The following is a 19068-nucleotide window of genomic DNA, read 5'->3' as shown; positions in this document are numbered from 1 at the left end:
GACTCGTGAAGAAAAAAATTTCAGGTCCTGATGGAACCGGAACAGAAACCAAAACCGATCAGCTCAGCCGCTCTCACGACCCGCACCGTTCCGCTCGTGGCCCCCAGCACCAGCATCATATCCTGCATGTGCTAGCAGTTGGTTGCTGAGCTCAGGCAGTGGCAGCGGTTCTGGATGTGGTGGTGATGCCAGGGCCAGTGGCCAGTGGCGGCTCCAGGACCTGTGCATAAGATTAGTGGGGGAGGAGAGGTGACTGGCTCTGGGGAAGGGGAGTGGAGGGAAGGGAGGTTGGGGGGGAGGGTGTGCATGGCGTGCTGGCTACTCAGCTCATGCACCTCAGCGCCTGATGGAAGAGGCCTGACTGTAGCCGTGGTGGTGGCTCCAGGACCTGAGAATTAGGTTGGAGAGGGGGAGAGGAGGATTGGTATAGAGGAGGGCTGATGTCTGGATCTGGGGGGTTGGGATTGAGTATGGGGTGTGTGTGCCTGGCTCTGGGGAAGGGGAGGGTGATTGGATGCAGGAGGGGGTGCCTGGCTCTGGGGAAGGGGAGGGGAATGGGTTGGAGGGTGTCTGCCTGACTCTGGGAAGGGGAGGGGGATTGGGTTAGAGCAGGAGGCTGCTTGGGGGAAGGAAGGGAAAGGGAAGAGCAACCAGTGTGCTTCCTGAGACCCTGGATCCATAGGTACTGGCCCCAGCTATCTCTCCCCCCTGCTCCTGGCCAGACCCCCCCCCCATGAGTACCCTGCCCCAGCACCCACCAGAACCCTGCCCCAGGACCCTGTCCCCTGACCCCACCAGCACAGTTGAGGCCATGTTAGTGAGGCTTGGGGGGTTGGAAGGGTTGGTTTTTGGCATCTCACTTGTGTGGCCCCAACTGACTTTTCTGTGGGTCAGTGACCCCTGACGCAAACAGGTTCCCCACCCTTCTCATAAATAAAGACAATGCTGAAACATTTTCTGTTTGACATAATATTTTATTTAAAAATGAATCCTGGCCAACAAGCCCCCAATTGGGGCCAAACCTCCATCTCACTGCAGCATCATAATGCTCTTGCACAGCTCTCCACCCCAAACCTGAGCCTGTCATACCCTGGAACCCTCTGTACTGAACTTCTCACATCCCCAAACTCCTGCACCCCGACATCCCCAGTCTTCTGCCACGACACTCCTGCACCATCTACACACCACAAATCTGTGTCCTGAGCATGTCGTACTCCCAGCCTCCCTGTCCTGAGCCCCTCATGCACCCCAGCCCAAACTCCTGCACCCTCACAGCTACAAGCCTGCAGTTTTCACACAACCCCAACCCACCCCCTGACCTCAAAACTTTGCAGCCAGGGGCCCCTTCAGCCAGCATCCTCTTCGCTCCTTCCTCCTGCATCCAGATTCCTTCCTGGAGCTTGCACCTCTCACCCTTTCTCAGTGCATTTTTTCTGATGTTCAGTAGCAGTGGTGAGGGTATTGTACCAATAAAAGCAAGCAGGATCTTATGAGGGAGATAAGGCAAAAAGCCACATTTATTGTAAAGATAATAATAAAGAATAAAGAAAAGATAAAAGCAAACAACGTTGTTTAACTACTTATTCCTATCACTACTTAACCCTTATACACACACACACACACACACACACACACACACACACACACACACACACACGCACACATATATAAACACATTCATTCAATCATTCATCCATTCATTCAAGGTCTGTGTATTTGTTATAGTTACCAGCCTGGAAGTTGCTTGTGACAGAATACTGGCCGGGTACTCTGTACACAAGTGATGGGAGTGGGGAGCGAAGTCCTGATCAGATGCGCATCTGAAGCTCCTGGTGGGCTGGCAGCAGAACCTTGGACTCTGACTCCATAGTCTTTTAGTCCAGTTCTTATAGGAATTTCTTCCTATGCCAGTGTATGGGAATTGCTGCATCATGCTGATGTCCTGGGTGGCTGCCAGGTGCTGGTCAGTGATCTCATCGGGTGGATCTCCAGTACTTGGTTTTCTCCACTTGACACCTTTTGGTTGCACTGGCACCTGACGCCTTCTTCAGCCCTTTGTTGCTGCATTCTCAGGCTGGCACCTCTCAAACCATTCATTCATCGCCAAGCACTCTCTCTCTCTTACGTACATTCCCTAATTAATGTTTCACATACAGTATTTTATATAATAATAACTTTACATATACAAGAGTTGTAGTTACAAAAAGTCACAAGTTTCTGGGTGGCATTTCTTAAAACATTCTCTGAGTGCTGAGTTAGTTACTATTATAGTTATAGCAATGCCCTTAGTCAATTACAGGGCTTGGCTCCCAGAGCAGAGTTAGAGGCTTGGAATGCATTGTCACAATGTATCCCTTCAATGTCAATTTCAAGCAGCCCCTTGCAAAAGCTTGAGCCTGGGACACAGAGACGGAGCAGTATCTGGCTACATAGTAATAAATCTAAACATTTAACAATCTTAAAAAATAATAATAATAAATCTAAAACACTTATCAAGCTTGATAACACTAAATCTAAACACTTTAACAGGAATAAAGCTAAACACTTATATCCTTCTTCTACTTAACAAACTTATACTACTTAGACTTTTGGTTGTGGGGAACAAATTATAGGGAGTCATTTCCACTTGGGGGAATCAAATATGTTATCCCTACATACTCATGAAGAGCTTGGGCAAAGCTGTTGCCCGCCCCCCCCCCCAAAAAAAAGGCCCCGAGGAAAAGTTGTTAACAAACAAACAAACAAACAAACAGAGCAGCCATGCTCTGGGATGGATGTACCATCGTCTATTTTCCCCCAGCATGGTGGTGGTTGTTTTTTTCTCAACAACTTTCTCTCAGCTCTTCACTCTGTCTCCACTGCTATTGTGGCTCTTCGTCTGGAATGGGATGGACAGGTCACATGCACCCTGCTGGGTTGGCTCTTGGCACAGAGCTGGCCCAAGGCACAGAGCGTGTGACCCAGTCCTGCACCTCTCTCTCAGCTCAGTCTCTCCAGCTCTTTTCATTTCGCATAGCCACCAGTTCATGTCCCCCGCAGCCCGTTGGTACGTCCCTGGTGGCATCGTCCATTGGTCCTAAATATCACAGAGCAAGGCTTTGGAAAAGATCCCTGCACCCCCGTTGCTCCCAGGGCTGTGACTCTGCAAGCGCAGGGAAAGAAGGTCAGAGATACGAGTGGAAATTTAACCTTCTATTTGGTAGGCTTTGATTCTGGTCCTACCCCGGCCCATGTTGCAGCTATTCCATTTTCACCTAAGCAAACCAATGGGCCAGTATCTTGGAACCCTTAATTTCCTGGAAGCTTTGCACAGGGCCTCCTGGACCTCCCTGTTTCTCAGGGCATAGATGAGTGGATTGACCAGGGGCGTCAGGACGGTGTAGGAGACCGAGAGAACTTTCTTGAAGTGGCTCAGGCTGTCAGTGGTTGGGAACATGTAGACAATCAGGACAGTTCCATAGTAAACACTCACCACAATGAGGTGGGAGGAGCAGGTGGAAAAGGCCTTTTGCTTCCCAGTGGTGGAGTGGATTCTGAGGATGGTGCTAATGATGCAGATGTAGGACACCGAGGTGAGCAGGAAGGGGACCAGTGAGAAAATCAAGCACATTGAGAACGCCAATGTGTCCATCAGCAGAGGGTCATTGCAGGAGAGTTTCACAAGGGGAATAAAGTCACAAAAGAAATGGTCAATAGTGTTGGGGCCACAGAAGGTTAACTGGGATATTGACACTGTGCTTATACTACAAACAAGGAAGCCACCTATCCATGATCCCCCGGCAAGCTGGAGGCAAGACCTGCCACTCATGCGGGCTGTGTAGTGCAGGGGGTTGCATATGGCTAGATACCGGTCGTAGGACATCACTGATAGGAGGAGGCATTCTGTAGCCACCAGAGCACCAAAGAAATAATGTTGTGTGAGACACCCAGTGAAGGAAATTGTCCAGTCCCCAGCGAGGAGCCCAGCCAGGAGCCGGGGCAGGAGGGTGGAGCTGTAGCAGATCTCCAAGCAGGACAAGTTGCCCAGGAAGAAGTACATGGGGGTGTGAAGGTGCCGATAGGCCACAACCAACACAACAATGAGGCCGTTCCCAGCCATGGTCACCAGGTAGATCACAAGGAAGAGCAGGAAGAGAGGAACCTGCAGGCCAGGAAGCTCCCCGAATCCCAGGAGGATGAATTCAGTGAGGGACGTTTGGTTTCCTTGTTCCTGGCTTGCCATGGGGTGTGTCTGTGGGAGAGAAACAGGGTCACTGTGAGCAATAACTAACATTCATTGCAATATGGCAGCTTTTCTTCATTGCCTCCCTCTGCCGGCCTGTGCACAACAGCCAAGTGGGGGTAGCCATCGATTGGCCCCGGGAGAGAGTCGATACCTGAGCAGAGCGCAGGTTAAAGAGACTGTGTCTCTGCGCTCTTGGGGAGCATCTCAAGAGCTGTCACCAGGCACTCAAACCCGGCAGTGCTGGGCTTGGACAGGGAGTACAGACACCCAGAGAGATGCGACAGACACTGGGTCAGATCGTCACTCCCATCACTGCCTGGTGGCTAAAAGCCGAATGAGGGAGGGGCCATTCCACTGAGGAGATGGGCCAGGAGGGGATATTTGACAGGGAGCTCCAGCAGAGAAACCAACCAAGCAAGAGGACCTGGGACCTGTAAGGGCCGGTGTGAGGGATTTCCCTTCGTCCTGGCCCTGGTTCTGCTCCTTGAGGCAGAAAGCAGCAGGGCACAGTCTGAAGTGACTTGTGTTGGGGCCAGTGTCCAAGCAGGTGGATTCCTAAGCCCTGCGTGCCCTTGGGGTGCATCTCCGTGGGCCGACAGAGTTTCCCTCTTCCCCAACTGCAGCGCTACGCACAGTATACCCCTTCCTGTAACCCCCCAGCCGTGCACACCAATGGGCTCCCTCATCCCTCTGCTCTGTTCCCAGCTCCAATGCGGCAGAGACCTGCCTCGGTCTGATTCCCCTATTCCCAGTGCCCCATTCCCCTATTACCACCCCCTTTCTCACTCCCCCCTCCCCCGGCCCAGACACACCTGCCATGCACACCCCAATCACACCCGCTAGACGGCACATTCCATTCTGGTGAGGCCATGAGTCAGGTCTGTGTCCCACCCCGGTGGTCCCCCTTGGGAGAGGCAAGGAGGGAGGCAGTATGGATCAGGGGCTTAGCATTTCTCTGGTACCCGCCAACCTCTCTTGCCCCTCCCATCTGGCTGCTGGGCCTGGCTCCAAGATACAGACATGGGCAATCGAGCAGTGCGCGCTCACACATCCCTCCCCACCAGGCCCTGTCGCACTGTGAGCCCTGTCCCGGGTCTGCCTCATAGGTCTGCAGGCCCCGCCTTCTGGGGGGAAACATGGCACCACGTCACTTTACCTTTTGTCCCACTCAAGTCTCAGGGGGGTGGGTGCGAGTGTCTCAAAACTTAAACCTCCTAGAATCTCTCAGGCTCACAAACTGGCCCATACATGAAGGGGTGTGGGGGAGTGTTAAAACCCACTGTGAACTAGGCAGGAAAAGGCAGCTCCCTGTGCTCCTGCCCTTTGACATTTGCAGCCAGCTCTCGGGTGCTGGTATATTGGAGAGAGGCCAGTGGAGGGACCCCAAAATTATCAGGGGGCTGGAGCCTCCACCTCCTGCCAGCCCTGGCTGTGGATGGACCCTGCCCTGGGCCAGAGCAGCCGCTGTCCCTGCCACTGACCCCCTACGTCTTGCCCCCCTTGGTGGATCAGGGGGCTGCTGTATGTCCGCTGTCATGGGTGGGATCTCCCCACAACCCCACTGTTGGTGCTGACCTCCCCCTCCCCCACACCCTGCCCCGGCTGCATTCCCCACAAGGGTAAACAATCCAACTGGTTAAAAATGGAGAACAAAGCCATAAACCTGAAGGTTAGTCCATGAGATTGGGGAAAAGGCCATTTCTGCCAGGCCGGCTCCCGTCAACATCTCCTGCCTGAGGCAGCAGCAAATGTCAGCTCTGCCCCATCCTCCCCCTGTCTCCATGGCCCTGCAAGGGCCGGCAAGCAGGGAAGGGCACTCCCTGTGACACAGGGAGGGGTGCGGGAAGCAGACCCGGTGTGCGCAAGGCTGCCTTGGGCGCAGGATGTGAGTTGGGAAACTAACACAGCGGGGCACAGACTAGCCAAGCAGTTCTTGGACTTCACTGAAGACAATTGTTTTATCTCAGAAGCTAATGGGGGGAAGCTGTTCTAGGTTTGATTTTAACAAATAGGGAGGAGCTGGTTGAGAATTTGAAAGTGGAAGGCAGCTTGGGTGAAAGTGATCATGCAATCACAGAGTTCGTGGTTCCAAGGAATGGGAGAACAGAGAACAGCAAAACAGAGACAATGGATTTCAGGAAGGCAGATTTTGGTAAGCTCAGAGAGCTGGTAGGTAAGGTCCCATGGGAAACAAGACTAATGGGAAAAGCAATTGACGAGAGTTGGCAGTTTTTCAAAGGGACATTATTAAGGACCTAACAGCAAGCTCTTCAGCTGTATAGCAAATGTAGAAAGTCTGGCAAAAGACCTCCTGTGCTTAACCAGGAGAGCTTGCATGATCTAAAAATCAAGAAGAAGTCATATAAAAAGTGGAAACTATGACATATGACGAAGGATGAATACAAGCGGTTTTCAAGTACCAAAAAGGGTGTCACAAGGAGGAAGGAGAAAAACTTGTTCTCCTTGGCTGCTGACCGTAGGGGAAGAAGCAATGGACGTAAACTGCAGCAAGGAAAGTTTAGGTTGGACATTTGGAAAAACTTCTTACCTGTCAGGGTGGTGAAACACTGGAATAAGTTGCCCAGGGAGGTTGTGGAATCTTGGCCAGAGACCTATCAGGGAAGGTCTATGGTACCTGAGGGCAGGGGACTGGACTCAACGACCTTCCGAGGTGCCTTCCAGTTCTCGTGTTCTGTGTTTCTATTATTCCTGTCCCAGCTTTGCCCGGAGCTCTCTCTGGGACTCACCCGGCCCATTAGCAAGGCTCTGTCACTGCCTCAGACCAGGGCCTAGTGTCAGTGTGGGAGTGGTACCACGCAAACATTGATTTCACATCATTATCTGCCCAAATACCTCCAGAGACTGGTCCCCCCCGAGCACCGGGTGCCTTTCTGCCAAGCTGGGCTGGTAGCAATGCATGGGGTGGGGAAGGAGAGACACGTTTCAGATACCAGGGTGACGGGAGCAAGGGAAACTGTGAGCTGAAAGCTCTTCGCTGATCTGAAATCCTGTCCTTTAGGGTAGCGGGGCTGTGAGAAACCAGTGTCCAGCGCCCCATGAATCCTCCCCTCCTCCCCCACTAGTGTCCTACCAAACCCACGTTGCTTCCCAGCCCTGGAGCGCCACGGAGCCGGGAGGAAACGGCCAATTTACCTCCAAGGCAGGTCGGGCAGCAACGGAATCCCGGCTCCCACCTCCACATGCAGCGTCTCAGGGCCAGAGGCAGGTTCCTCCGCCCATCTCTGCCCGGCGCGTTCCCCTGCGCCCGGCCCGGTCAATGGAACATCAGAGCCCAGAGCAGAGACCGAGGCTCCATCGCCCTGTCCGGTGACCTGCCCCACGCCTCAGCCCTGCGCCAACTGTGGAAAGTCTTCTCCGCTGCGCTGTATAGCCTGCTGCGGGCAGGGGCCGCCTCCCCAGGTGCCAGTCCCACGGGGAACGTCACCGGCGAGGGAGGTTGGTGTTTGGTCTGTTTCTAGATGACACCAGCAGGTGCAAACTTCTAGTCTCAAAGGCAAAATCCCGGAGAGGGGAGAAACTTTGAGCCCTAAAGCAAATCCCTCTGTGGCGGGCGAAGGCTGCGCTGGCTTTCAAGAAATAACTCAGCGGTTCTAGGAACATTTTGTGTGGCTGAGTTTGTCAGAGCTGCCTAAGTGGTTTAGGCACAAAATTCTCATCCAATTCCCTTAAGCGGGTTTGACAATCTCAGCATGGTTCGCTGAGCTTGCCCCGTCTGGAAACAAACCTCCTGCTGCCCTTGGAAAGGAACAGCCAGGTCCCTGTCCTGTCCGCGTCTGTAACAGTTCAGTTCAGTTCAGGTGTCATTTTAATGAGCACCTAAGTGATTTGGAAGCCTGAATCTCATTTTCAAAGGGGCTTCATTGCTAGGGCTGAGCAGTCTCTGCCTCGCTGAAATTCAACCGACTCCTCAGTCACTTTCGAGAGTCACTGAAGTGTGTGTGAAAATGTTCCCACAGTCTCTGATACTGAGCCGGGAGGGACAGGAAACTTCTAGGCTACATCCCCCACATTCAGCCACTAAAGGCAGATGAGAACGGGGTATAAATGGTCATTAGAGCCCGTCACCAGAGGTGGCGAATGGAGCCACGTCCGACACAGCAGCGTTTTGACAGGCCGGCTGGTTGCTCGCTAGTGACTGTGCTGCTCTGGGGGTTTCTGTACCTCGCTGGAGGTCAGTGCTGGGCCCAGGCGGTTTCTGTCCCTGCTCTCTGCTCTTGATTCTGAGACCCCAAGGGGCTGCCACCAGACAGAGCTTAACTGTGACAGTGTCAGTGTCCATGGGTCGCTTTGAAGTTAATTGGCAACTTGGCTGCTGAAAGGTCAATTGTCCGGGCTGATGAATGCAACTAGCTGCCCGTGATCTGTAGGAAAGGGGACTTTTTCCTGCCACGCCACAGCACCGCGCCCGAGATGGGCCTGTGATCAGGAGCCTGCCAGAGAAGTGAGAAAAGAAACCTGCGGCTCCGACCCTGTTCTCCCAGCTCTGCCGCAGCCTCTTGTTGGGAAACTGGAGCCACCAGACCGAGTCTGCAGCTCCCTTTCTGCCACACTGGTATTGGACACTGGGCGTACTAACTCGGGGAACTAACTCCCAAAGAACTTTCTGCACCTGAACTAGGGGGCATCAAATGAAACTAATAGGCAGCAGGTTTAAAACAAGCAAAGAGAAGTTTTTCTTCACACAATGTACAGTCAACCTGTGGAACTCCTTGCCAGAGGATGTTGTGAAGCTCAGGACTTTGACAGGGTTCAAAAAAAAGAGCTACATAAATTCATGGAGAATAGGTCCATCATTGGCTATTAGACAGTTTGGGCAGGCATGGTGTTCCTTGCCTCTATTTTTCAGAGGCTGGATATGGATGACAAGGGAGGGATCACTTCATGATTCCCTCTTCCATTCACTCCCTCTGTGACACCTGTCAGTGGCGGCTGTTGGCAGACAGGACACTGGGCTAGATCAACCTTTGGTCTGACCAAGTCTGGCTGTTCCTACATTTGTCTAATGATCGTTGAACCAGTACTCTCCCTCTGTTCCTTTTAGATAAACCTTTGTTCAGTTAATAGGAATTGTCTGTGCATCTGTACTTGGCTAAGGGCTGAAATAATCATTGACCTGCTGGGTGACGTGCCCAATCTTTACGGACTGCTGGAACTTTTTATACAGTTAACAAGATTCTCGTTAATTCTCATTGTCTGTGACTTGGCCGTCTGGACGTAAGGATGTTACAGAGCAGTCGACAAGTCAATTCACCCCCATCCCCTTGCTGCCTCTATCAGATATCAGACAGAGGCAGCAAAGGAGAGAGAGGAGTGGATACTTCAAAGGGCAGTGCTGCACAGCTGAGCCTGGCTGAAATGGCTCCTTGAGGGTGCTTCCACTTTACACTTCCGCTGGGGACTCTTGTAACTTTCAAAGCCGACACCTGCATACAGCCTGTAGTCAGTGGGACGTCCCACTGGCCCCAGGCTGTCCGCAGAGTTCCTGGTGGGGGCTCTTGTTCCTTTCAAAGGAGGAATGGGGACGTGCCTATCGACTCGTCGAGTAGTCGCTGGAAATTCCATCGACTACTCAACTAGTAAATTAACCGCAATTTAACATCCTTAGGTGGAAGCCCCAGGCTGGTTGCTTTAAGACAGGGCTCTCCAACATTTTTAACCACTAAATCACATTTTCAATTGAAGTGCCATGTCAGATTTACCTCAGACCCAAAGACCCTTGCCCCCTTCATTCCCTCCTTTTCTCTGAGGCACCTGCCCCACCTCTCCCCCAAGGCTTTACCCTGTAAACTCCATCCCCCTTCCTCCCCGAATCTCATTCACTTTCACCAGGCTGGGGTATGGGGTTGAAGTTCAGGCTCTGGTCTTGGGCCAAGGGGTTCAGAGTGTGGGAGGGGACACTCTGAAGGTAGGGAGGCGGGGAGGATTCTGGAGTGCCCTAGGGGATAGGGCATTTGCCTGGGGCATGTGTAGGCTGGTGGGTTTAAGCTTCACCCACCCTGGGAGGGGTAGAATAGACAGGGACAGACAAGCTCCTGCATTTGGAAAGCAGGATAAGGGATTCTCTGAAGAGAGGTAGGTAGGTTGGGTTGGGTTGGGTTCTGAAGTGGCCTGGGGTGTCTAGCATTTCCCTGGGGAGCACAGGGTTGGAGGCTTGAGACCCACCCTGGGAGTGACCAGACAGCTGACAAAGGACCCTCTGAAAGTAGTCAGGTGGACTGTGGAGTGGTTTAAAGTTTAGGGCATTTGCCTAGGGAGCACAGGTAGGTAGGTTCAGGTCCTGCCCACCACGGGAATGTCGGGGGAGCCAACACCAGCTGCCCCAGGGATGGAGCTGGCCCCTGCATTAGGAAGGCAGGATAAGGGACCCCCTGAAGTCCTGGTGGGCTGTGGGGTGGGTTAGAGGCCAGGGCATTCACCTGGGGAGCACAGGACCTGGTGCTTTATCTCCACCCACCCTGGGAGGGATGGAGCAGCAGAGGCAAGGGTCACTGCTGAAAGCAGCTGGCATGTACAGCAATGGCTCCATGGCTCAATGTGCTGCCCCTCAGCTACAGGCTGTGTTGTCACAGCTTCTGGGCTGTGTTGTCACAGCTTCATGGTGTTGATCAATGGGATCTGCAGGAGGGGGCCCACAGGTAAGAACAGCATGGGGAGACCTGCCCTCCTCCCCCACCCGCTCTGCCTCTCAGGAGTTGAAGGGACATGCCAGCCACTTCCAGGAGCAGCAGTTACCACTGGGATAATGACTCCTGACACGACAGGTTCAGCATTTTAGAACTCACTGCTCAAAGAGCGCATAGGAAATTACAGTTATGAAATGCATAAAACCCACAATTAATCCACTTTACAAGCAGTAAAAGTAGTAACACCTCCCCCCCCACCACCACCATGTGTGAGATGGGACAGGAGATGAGAGGGAAGGACAGTGTGTGTATGTATGTGAGAGAGAGAATGACAGAGACAGAGACCCACACACTGTGTGAGCGTGGCAGGGATTTGCATTGCCAAGCTCCCTCCAGCCCCTTCTCCTTTATCCACACCGGGAGGGGAGAGGAGGGACACCCTGACATCAGCTCCCCCCCTTTTCCCCCTCCCACACCCTGCCCAGCAAGCAGGATGCCCCCAAGGGGCAGCTCCAAGGCAGAGGGCAGGAGCAGCATGACAGTGGGTGGAGGAGCAACTGAAGTGCTGGCACTTGAAAGCCTCCCAGCCAAGCCACTGAGGATCCCTTGTCAGAGGCTTAAAGATCTACTGGTAGATTCCGATTTACTGGTTGGTCAGCACTGCTTTAAGGGAACTGAATTTCTGGCTTCTGGGTACCAGCAAAGTCCTGCAGAAGCTTTTTGCTCCCTGGTTTGGACAATCTAAATATCAGACTGACAGTCGGGGGGACTGTCTGCCCCCTTCTTTGCCATTTGCCCCAGCAGAGCAATCCCAGCCTGGCTTCACTGCGACTCTGCTCAGCACTTCCTGAAGTTTGTGTCTTCTGATGTCTTCACACTTTTTACAACTGCCCAGCACCAGCCTTTCCCCTGCTGACTGGTTTTGTCTCCAGAGCTTTGGAGCTAACAATGCCCAGTGGGACTTGCATAGAGGCGCTTTCATTCCACGTGCCTTGGCTAATTGTCTCTTTTGCTTCCCCAGATGCAGAAAATAGCTCAGTTCCTAATTAAAATTTACATGTAGGGAGAGTTTTGTCCCAGGCTGTTCCAATGTCCTCGCACCAACCCGTTATTCATAGAACTCTAGCACTGGAAGGGACCTCGACAGGTCATCGAGTCCAGTCCCCTGCCCTCACAGCAGGACCCAGTACCATCTAAACAATCCCTGACACGTGTCTGTCTAACCTGCTCTTAAATATCTCCAGACATGGAGATTCCACAGCCTCCCAAGGCAACTTATTCCAGTGTTTAACCAACCTGACAATTAAGACGTTTTTACTAATGTCCAACCTAAACCTTCCTTGCTGCAGTTTAAGCTTATTGCTTCTTGTCTTATCATCAGAGGCCAAGGAGAACAATTTGTCTCCCTACTCCTTGTGATGCCCTTCTAGATACCTGAAAACCACTATCTTGGCCGGTCCCTGGGGTCAGTGACTGGGGCAGTGCGTCACCCTCCCGCTGAGGAGTGCAGATATTGGGGGGTACTGGGAGGAAGTGGGGGTATCACTGTGACGACGCGTCGGGATTTTCCCATCTCCTGCACCCCGAAATGGCATGAACAGACTTCACCAGCCAGTAGAATGGAGGTTATTTATTGTTCCTCCAGCACAGCGCAGCACAGATGTAATCTGGTTACAGGAACTGGGGCTAAGAGGCCTCAGTGCCCCCCTTGAGATAGGGGAGTCCCAGCCCCCGTCCCCAGCTCCTTCTTCCCTGCCTTCCAGCCAGGAACTAACTTCCCCTCTTCCAGCCCTGCCCACAGCCAGGGCAACATCCACCTTCCTTTGTTTCTCCCCATGGGGGGCCGCAGGTCAGACATGTTTTTGAGTCACCTTTGCATAATGAGGTTTTCCCTGCTGGGTCTTGCTCCAGACAGCAGAGGTCACCACAGCCCATCAAGTACCCCCACTACGTCACAGTTCTCCCCCCTCCGAGAGCGAACTGAGCAGGGTCACTCCGCTCGTGACCTGGGGAAGTTCGGGCCCCTCGCTACGGGACAGCGCGTCGGCGATGATGTTGGCGCTCCCCTTGACGTGGATCACTTCCATGTCGTAGTCCTGTAGGAGCAGGTTCCACCGCAGCAGCTTGGTGTTGGTCCCTTTCATCTGGTGTAGCCAGGTCAGGGGGCAGTGGTCAGTGAACACCGTGAAACGCCGGCCAAACAGGTACGGCTGCAGCTTTTGCAGGGACCACACCATGGCCAGGCATTCCCTCTCTACGGTCGCGTAGCTCCGCTCCCGGAGCAGCAGCTTCCTGCTCAGGTACACGATGGGGTGACGTTCCCCTTTCTCATCTGCCTGCATCAGCACCGCCCCCAGCCCAGTGTCCGAGGCGTCCGTAAACACGATAAAGGGCTTGTTGAAGTCTGGGTTTACCAACACTGGGGCCTTGGCCAGGGCTCCCTTCAGTGCACAGAGAGCCCTCTGGCACTGCTCCGTCCAGACCACCCTGTCTGGCCTCCCCTTCCTGCACTGCTCTGTGATCGGGGCAGCGATGGAGCTGAAGTTGGGCACAAACCTCTGGTAGTACCCCGCCATCCCAATGAAAGCCTGGACCTGCTTCTTGGTCTGGGGTGCAGGCCAGTCTCTGATGGCCTCCACTTTAGCCGGCTCTGGCTTCAAGCAGCCACTCCCACCTTATGGCCCAGGTAGGACACTTCGGCCATTCCAACCTTGCACTTCCCAGCCTTTACGGTCAGCCCAGCCTCCCTCAGCCGATCCAGTACCTGGCTGACCTGGGCCACGTGGTCCTCCCAGGACTGGCTGAAGACGCAGATGTCATCGATGTACGCTAGGGCACAGTTCTCCATTCCCCGCAGCAGTTGGTCCACGAGGCGCTGGAAGGTGGCCGGCGCCCCTTTGAGGCCGAAGGGCAGGACCAGGAACTCATAGAGCCCCAGTGGCGTGATGAAAGCTGATTTCAGTCTGGCCTCCTGGTCTAGAGGCACCTGCCAGTAGCCCTTGGTGAGGTCCAGGGTGGTGAGGTAGCGAGCTCCCCCCAGCTTGTCCAGGAGCTCGTCAGGCCTTGGCATCGGGTAGGCGTTGGACACCGTGATGGCGTTGAGCTTCCGGTAGTCCACGCAGAACCGGATCGACCCGTCCTTCTTGGGAACCAGCACCACAGGAGAGGCCCAGGGGCTGGAGGATGGCTGGATCACCCCAAGGGCAAACATGTCCTGGACATCTCTCTCCAGGTCCTCGGCTGTTTTCCCTGTGACCCTGAATGGGGAGCAGCGCACCGGGGGGTGAGTGCCCGTCTGCACCTGGTGGACAGCCAGGCTGGTGAGACCAGGCTTGTCAGAGAACAGCTGCTGCTGGGAGCGCAGCACCTCCCGGATCTCGGCCTGCTGGGCCGGGGTGAGCTGGTCCGAGAGGGAAACTGACTTCCAGCGAAGAATCCTCTCCGGTCCCAGGGAACAGGCCCACCAGGGGATCCTCCCCCTGCTCCTCCCAGGGCTTACACACGGCCAGCACCAAGTTCTCCCTGTCCCAGTACGGCTTCATCATGTTAACATGATATACGCGCTGGCCGCGCGTCCGGCCCGTCAGCTCCACCACGTAGTTCACCTCGTTCAGCTGCTTTACCACCTTGAAGGGGCTGTCCCAGGCGGCTTGCAGCTTGTTCTTCCGCACGGGGATCAGGACCATCACCTGGTCCCCGGTAGCGTAGGCGCGGGCCCGTGCATTGCGGTCGTACCAGACCTTCTGTTTCCTCTGGGCCCTGCTCAGGTTCTCTCTGGCCAGGCCCATGAGCTCGGCAAGTCTTTCCCGGAATGTCAGGACGTATTCCACGACTGGCTCGTCCTCCGGGGAGACCTTCCCCTCCCACTCGTCTCTCAGTAAGTCCAGGGGGCCCCTCACTCACCTCCCATATAACAGCTTGAACGGCGAGAACCCCGTGGACTCCTGGGGCACTTCCCCGTATGCAAACAGCAGGTGGGGTAGGTACTTGTCCCAGTCCTGCGGGTGTTTGTGCATAAAGGTCGGTAGCATCTGCTTCAGAGTCCCATTGAACCTCTCCACCAACCCGTTGGTCTGGGGGTGATACGCCGAGGCCCAGGTGTGTTGCATCCCACTCTTCTCCCACAAGCACCGGAGCAGGGCCGACATGAAGTTGGATCCCTGGTCCGTGAGAACCTCCTGGGGAAACCCCACCCTGCTGAAAATGGTCAGCAGGGCATCTGCCACCATGTCTGCCTCGATGGAGGGCAGGGCCACGGCCTCGGGGTAGCGGGTGGCGAAGTCCACCACCACCAGGATGTATTTCTTCCCTGTCCGGGTCGCTCTGCTGAAGGGCCCCACAATATCCATCGCCACCTTCTGGAAAGGCTCCTCTATGATGGGCAGGGGTCTCAATGCAGCTTTCTTCCTGTCTTGGGCCTTCCCCACTCGTTGGCAGGAGTCGCAGGACCGGCAGTACCGCGGGACAGCTGCAAACATCCCCGGCCAATAGAAGTTTTGGAGCAGCCTCAGCCGCATGCGCCGGATCCCCTGGTGTCCCGAGAACGGGATGTCATGGGCCAGGTGTAGCAGCTTGCGGCGATACCTTTGGGGAACCACCAGCTGCCGCTGGAGCCCCCACTTGCCTACCGTCCCGGGGGAAAGCCATTCCCGGTACAGAAATCCCCTCTCCCTGCACAGCCCCACCAGCTCTGCCTTCAAGAGTCGGGCGTAGGCCATCTGCCCGCTGGTCCCCTTGGTGCAGACTCACCAGTCTAGTGCTGCAGCGCCCCACGATTCCCAGGAACCGCTTCGCTCTGTCTCCAGCACGCCTGACTCCAGGGCTCTTGCTTCTACTGCGCCTTGTCGCTTGCCGCTGGGAGCTTCATCCACGGGGTGCAGTGCATCCCACCCCTGACACCAGTGTGACGGCACGTTGGGGGTTCCCCATCTCCTGCACCCCGAAATGGCACAAACAGACTGTACCAGCCAGTGGAATTGAGGGTGGTTTATTGCTCCTCCAGCACAGCGCAGCACAGATGTAATCTGGTTACAGGAACTGGGCTAGGAGGCCTCAGGCCCCCTTGAGATGGGGGAGACTGGGCCCCTAAACTCCAGCTCCTCTCCCTAGGCTGTCTCATCCATCCTCACAGACAGCCACCAACCAACTAACCCACTTCCAGCCCTGCCCCCCCAGCCCGGGCCGCTTTCACCTTCCTTTGTTCCTCTCCATGGGGGGTGTCTGGCCACTGGTTTAACAAGTTTGGCCTTACCTCTGCCTAGTGAGGTTTTCCCTGCTGGGTCTTGCTCCAGACAGCAGGGGTCACCACAGCCCAGCAAGTACCCCCACTACGTCACACTCACCTTTTCCAATGCCCTTCTGGGGAGGCAGAATCTTGTGCCTGTCTCATGGCATCTCCCCGGGGGGTGGCTACTGCAGCCCAGGAGAAGAGGGGGGGATTCTGGGGGGGGGGAGGAAACAGGCAAAGCTGTGTCCGAGTGGTCTTGAGCCAGCGCTCCGTTTGAGTGAGCTGGGTGGGCGATGTTGGGCTTGACGGGCTTCCTGTCAGCCTTTGCGTCTTCCCCAGGGTGTGATCCGAAGCTTTGCTTGAGGGGTGGAACTGTCTGTGAGCAACAGGGATCCACGAAGCCCCCACCTGCTCTTTTCGCGATGCAGTCCGAGGAGCGCATCCTAGAATGGAATGTCTGGGACCTGACCCAGCGGTATTGGTTGCCCAGCTGTTCTCAGACTCTCCTGGACAGGCTGGTGCAGCCTTTCACCCGCAGGCGGCTCCCAGGCCCGCTGCCCTTATCGCTTCTCCACAGCTGCTGTGTCCCCGGGACTCCCCCTCCCTTCCCTTGGCTTCCTCCGCTCCCGGCCCCGCAGCGCTTGCCGCCAGCCGGAGACTGCACTTTCCAGGCCAGGTCCTGTGGATCTGAGCCTCCAGGCTGCTTCCTAAGCCCCCTCTCCCCGCCCCCTTCCTCCCCCCCCCCCCCAGGAAAAAAAGAATTTCGTTCAGGCAGTGGCCCCACAGGCTGGGAATGGGGGTGTCGCTCTGGACAAAGCCAGGATTCATTGAGCTCCTAGTGCACAAGAAACGTTAAAAGCCACCTGCCCGGACACCTTGGCTTTCGGGTTAACAGCCTGATGCTCTGCCAGCTGCCCTGGTGGGTGACCTCAGAAAAAGTTCCAGGCAACCGGTACGGGAGCGAAATGGTTCCTACGCGCACCAACAGGGCAGAGCCACAAGGGGGCAGCAAAGTGTCACGTGGGAGCACGAAGCGTTTCTTCCCACAGACTGACCCTGGGCCCAGGCTCCGGGAATTCCCGCCCCAGCGCCCAGGGCTGGATTGTCCCAGGGAGGGTCCGACCGCTCCGCCCCCTTCCCCGTCAGCACAAGGGCAGCGCCCAGGGCCCCTCGGAGGGTTTGGCAGCCGCAGCGCTCGGGCCCGTTTCACCCGGGCGGGGGGAGCCCTCGGTTCTGTTCTGTCAGTTTCCTTCCTATCGCCTGTTACATTTTCATTCACAATAGGAGGAATCTTCCTGCTGAGTCCCCCAATTCACTCCGAGCTCAGACCCATGTCCACGTGCTTCAGTGTCTGCCGGGATCGGGACCCGAATTTCATTCGTGTGTTTAGTGCCCGCCAGGACCGCGCCCCGCTCAGTTCTCCCGGCGGCTATTTGTACAGGCGGGTGACGCTGAGGTTTAGTCAAGTGACGTAGCGGTGCCCACATGCAAATGAAGAAGGAAACTGAGTGATAAAAGCGAACAAGCGGCCCTCCCTGAACAGCTGCCGGCAGAGAAAGGATCGCTGCTTCCCAGCTACAGGTCTCAGGCTGAAAATGCTCTGTCTGGGCGTCTTTTCCTTGTTGGCAGCTCTCTCGGGTAGGTGGATGAACACACGGGCAGCTGCTCAGCACAGCTGGGCCAGGGGAGGGAAGATGGTGTTACAGCTAAAGTAAAGCGGTTCAGGATTGTAAATTCTCTGACTCTGAAAAAATCACTTAGATTTAGGTTTTGAGTCCGTCAAGATAAATGTAATACCCATATCCATCATTTTTCATGAGAAAAAATGTCTAAAAACTCAAAGACAGCTCTGAAAAACCTCAGGATGAGTCCATGCCTTAGTTTCCCTTTTGCAAACTGGGGGCAACTGCACCTTCCTGCTACACAGGAGGCTGGTGCGGGAAAATTCCTTTTGACACACAAGCAGATCCGCCTCTGCTGTGAGTAGGGCAACAGAGGGACTTGAGTAAACCTGGGAAGGGGGGAAAAATAGAATTCACTTTGTTTTTACGATTCACAGGTGCCAGCTCCCAGATCCAGCTGACCCAGTCTGGGGCAGAAATCAAGAAGCCCGGAGAGTCCGTGAAGGTGACATGTAAAACCTCCGGCTACACCTTTACCAGCTATAACATGCACTGGGTCCGGCAAGCTCCCGGGAAAGGCCTGGAGTGGCTGGGATACATCTATCCTGGCAGCGGTAGCACTGGCTACGCTCCGGCCTTCCAGGGGCGAGTCACCATCACCAGGGACAACTCCATAAGCACGGCCTGGCTGCAGCTGGGCAGCCTGCGAGCCGATGACACCGCCACGTATTACTGCGCTCGGGACACAGTGACACAAATCAGCGCTACAGCCCGTCAAAAACCCCAGTGAGAGACCCCAGGGCTCCTGCCAATGGTTAGCCCTGTGAACCCGGGTAATTATCCCCCAGTGACTTAGAATCAGCAACAGCTAAAGGGGTTTAGAGCCCTAAGTGCCTAAATCACTTTCCTGGCGACGGCTCCGTTCCTTCTAGACAGTCAGCACCAGCTGGAGGGGACCGGAGCCATCGCAGCCGCTGGAGAAGCTGGATGTGGCAGGAGCAATCGGCAGGAAATGTGGGTCTTTCCCAGGACCGGACCCGCCCCCAAGGACCCTGCACCTGAACTGACCCACAGCTCCAGCGGGGGAGGGGCCCTGGCTGCTGACGCCTTTAAGCCAACCCCGCACGGAGCGAGGGGCCCTGCCAGTCACAGGCCCTGGAACGCGCCTGCGGGCGGAGAGCGAGCTCCGAGCAAAGGGCACTAGGCGGGAATGGCTCCGGGCAGAGCGCAGAACGGGGGGAGGAGCGGTGCTGAACAGAACAGCCGGGCATTGGTGACTGTGGGTTCCAGCCAGAGGCAGCCCCGAGAAAGGTCTCGCTGGCTCTAGCTCCCAGCCTCCTGTGATGGCGC

General features: G+C 55.3%; 2 protein-coding genes across 2 annotated transcripts in view; both read right to left on the bottom strand.

Moving 5' to 3' along the window:
- The window catches only part of LOC149521034 (leukocyte immunoglobulin-like receptor subfamily A member 3), a 1043054-nt gene that overhangs the window by 120190 nt on the left and 903796 nt on the right, over window positions 1-19068 (bottom strand). The gene's annotated exons all lie outside the window — the stretch shown is intronic.
- LOC142821129 (olfactory receptor 10A7-like) lies at window positions 3251-4222 on the bottom strand. Its single transcript, XM_075911928.2, has one exon. It carries the CDS (start codon window positions 4220-4222, stop codon window positions 3251-3253), a length of 972 nt encoding a protein of 323 aa, XP_075768043.2.

Source organism: Pelodiscus sinensis, chromosome 30 (genome assembly GCF_052426305.1).
Source record: "Pelodiscus sinensis isolate ZL-2025 chromosome 30, ASM5242630v1, whole genome shotgun sequence".
NCBI classification, from domain to species: Eukaryota; Metazoa; Chordata; order Testudines; family Trionychidae; genus Pelodiscus; species Pelodiscus sinensis.
This window is presented reverse-complemented; position numbering and strand designations above follow the sequence as displayed.

Bases quoted from the DNA above. Each gene is read 5' to 3' on its own strand.
- LOC142821129 (XM_075911928.2), bottom strand. From the start codon at position 4,222: ATGGCAAGCCAGGAACAAGGAAACCAAACGTCCCTCACTGAATTCATC.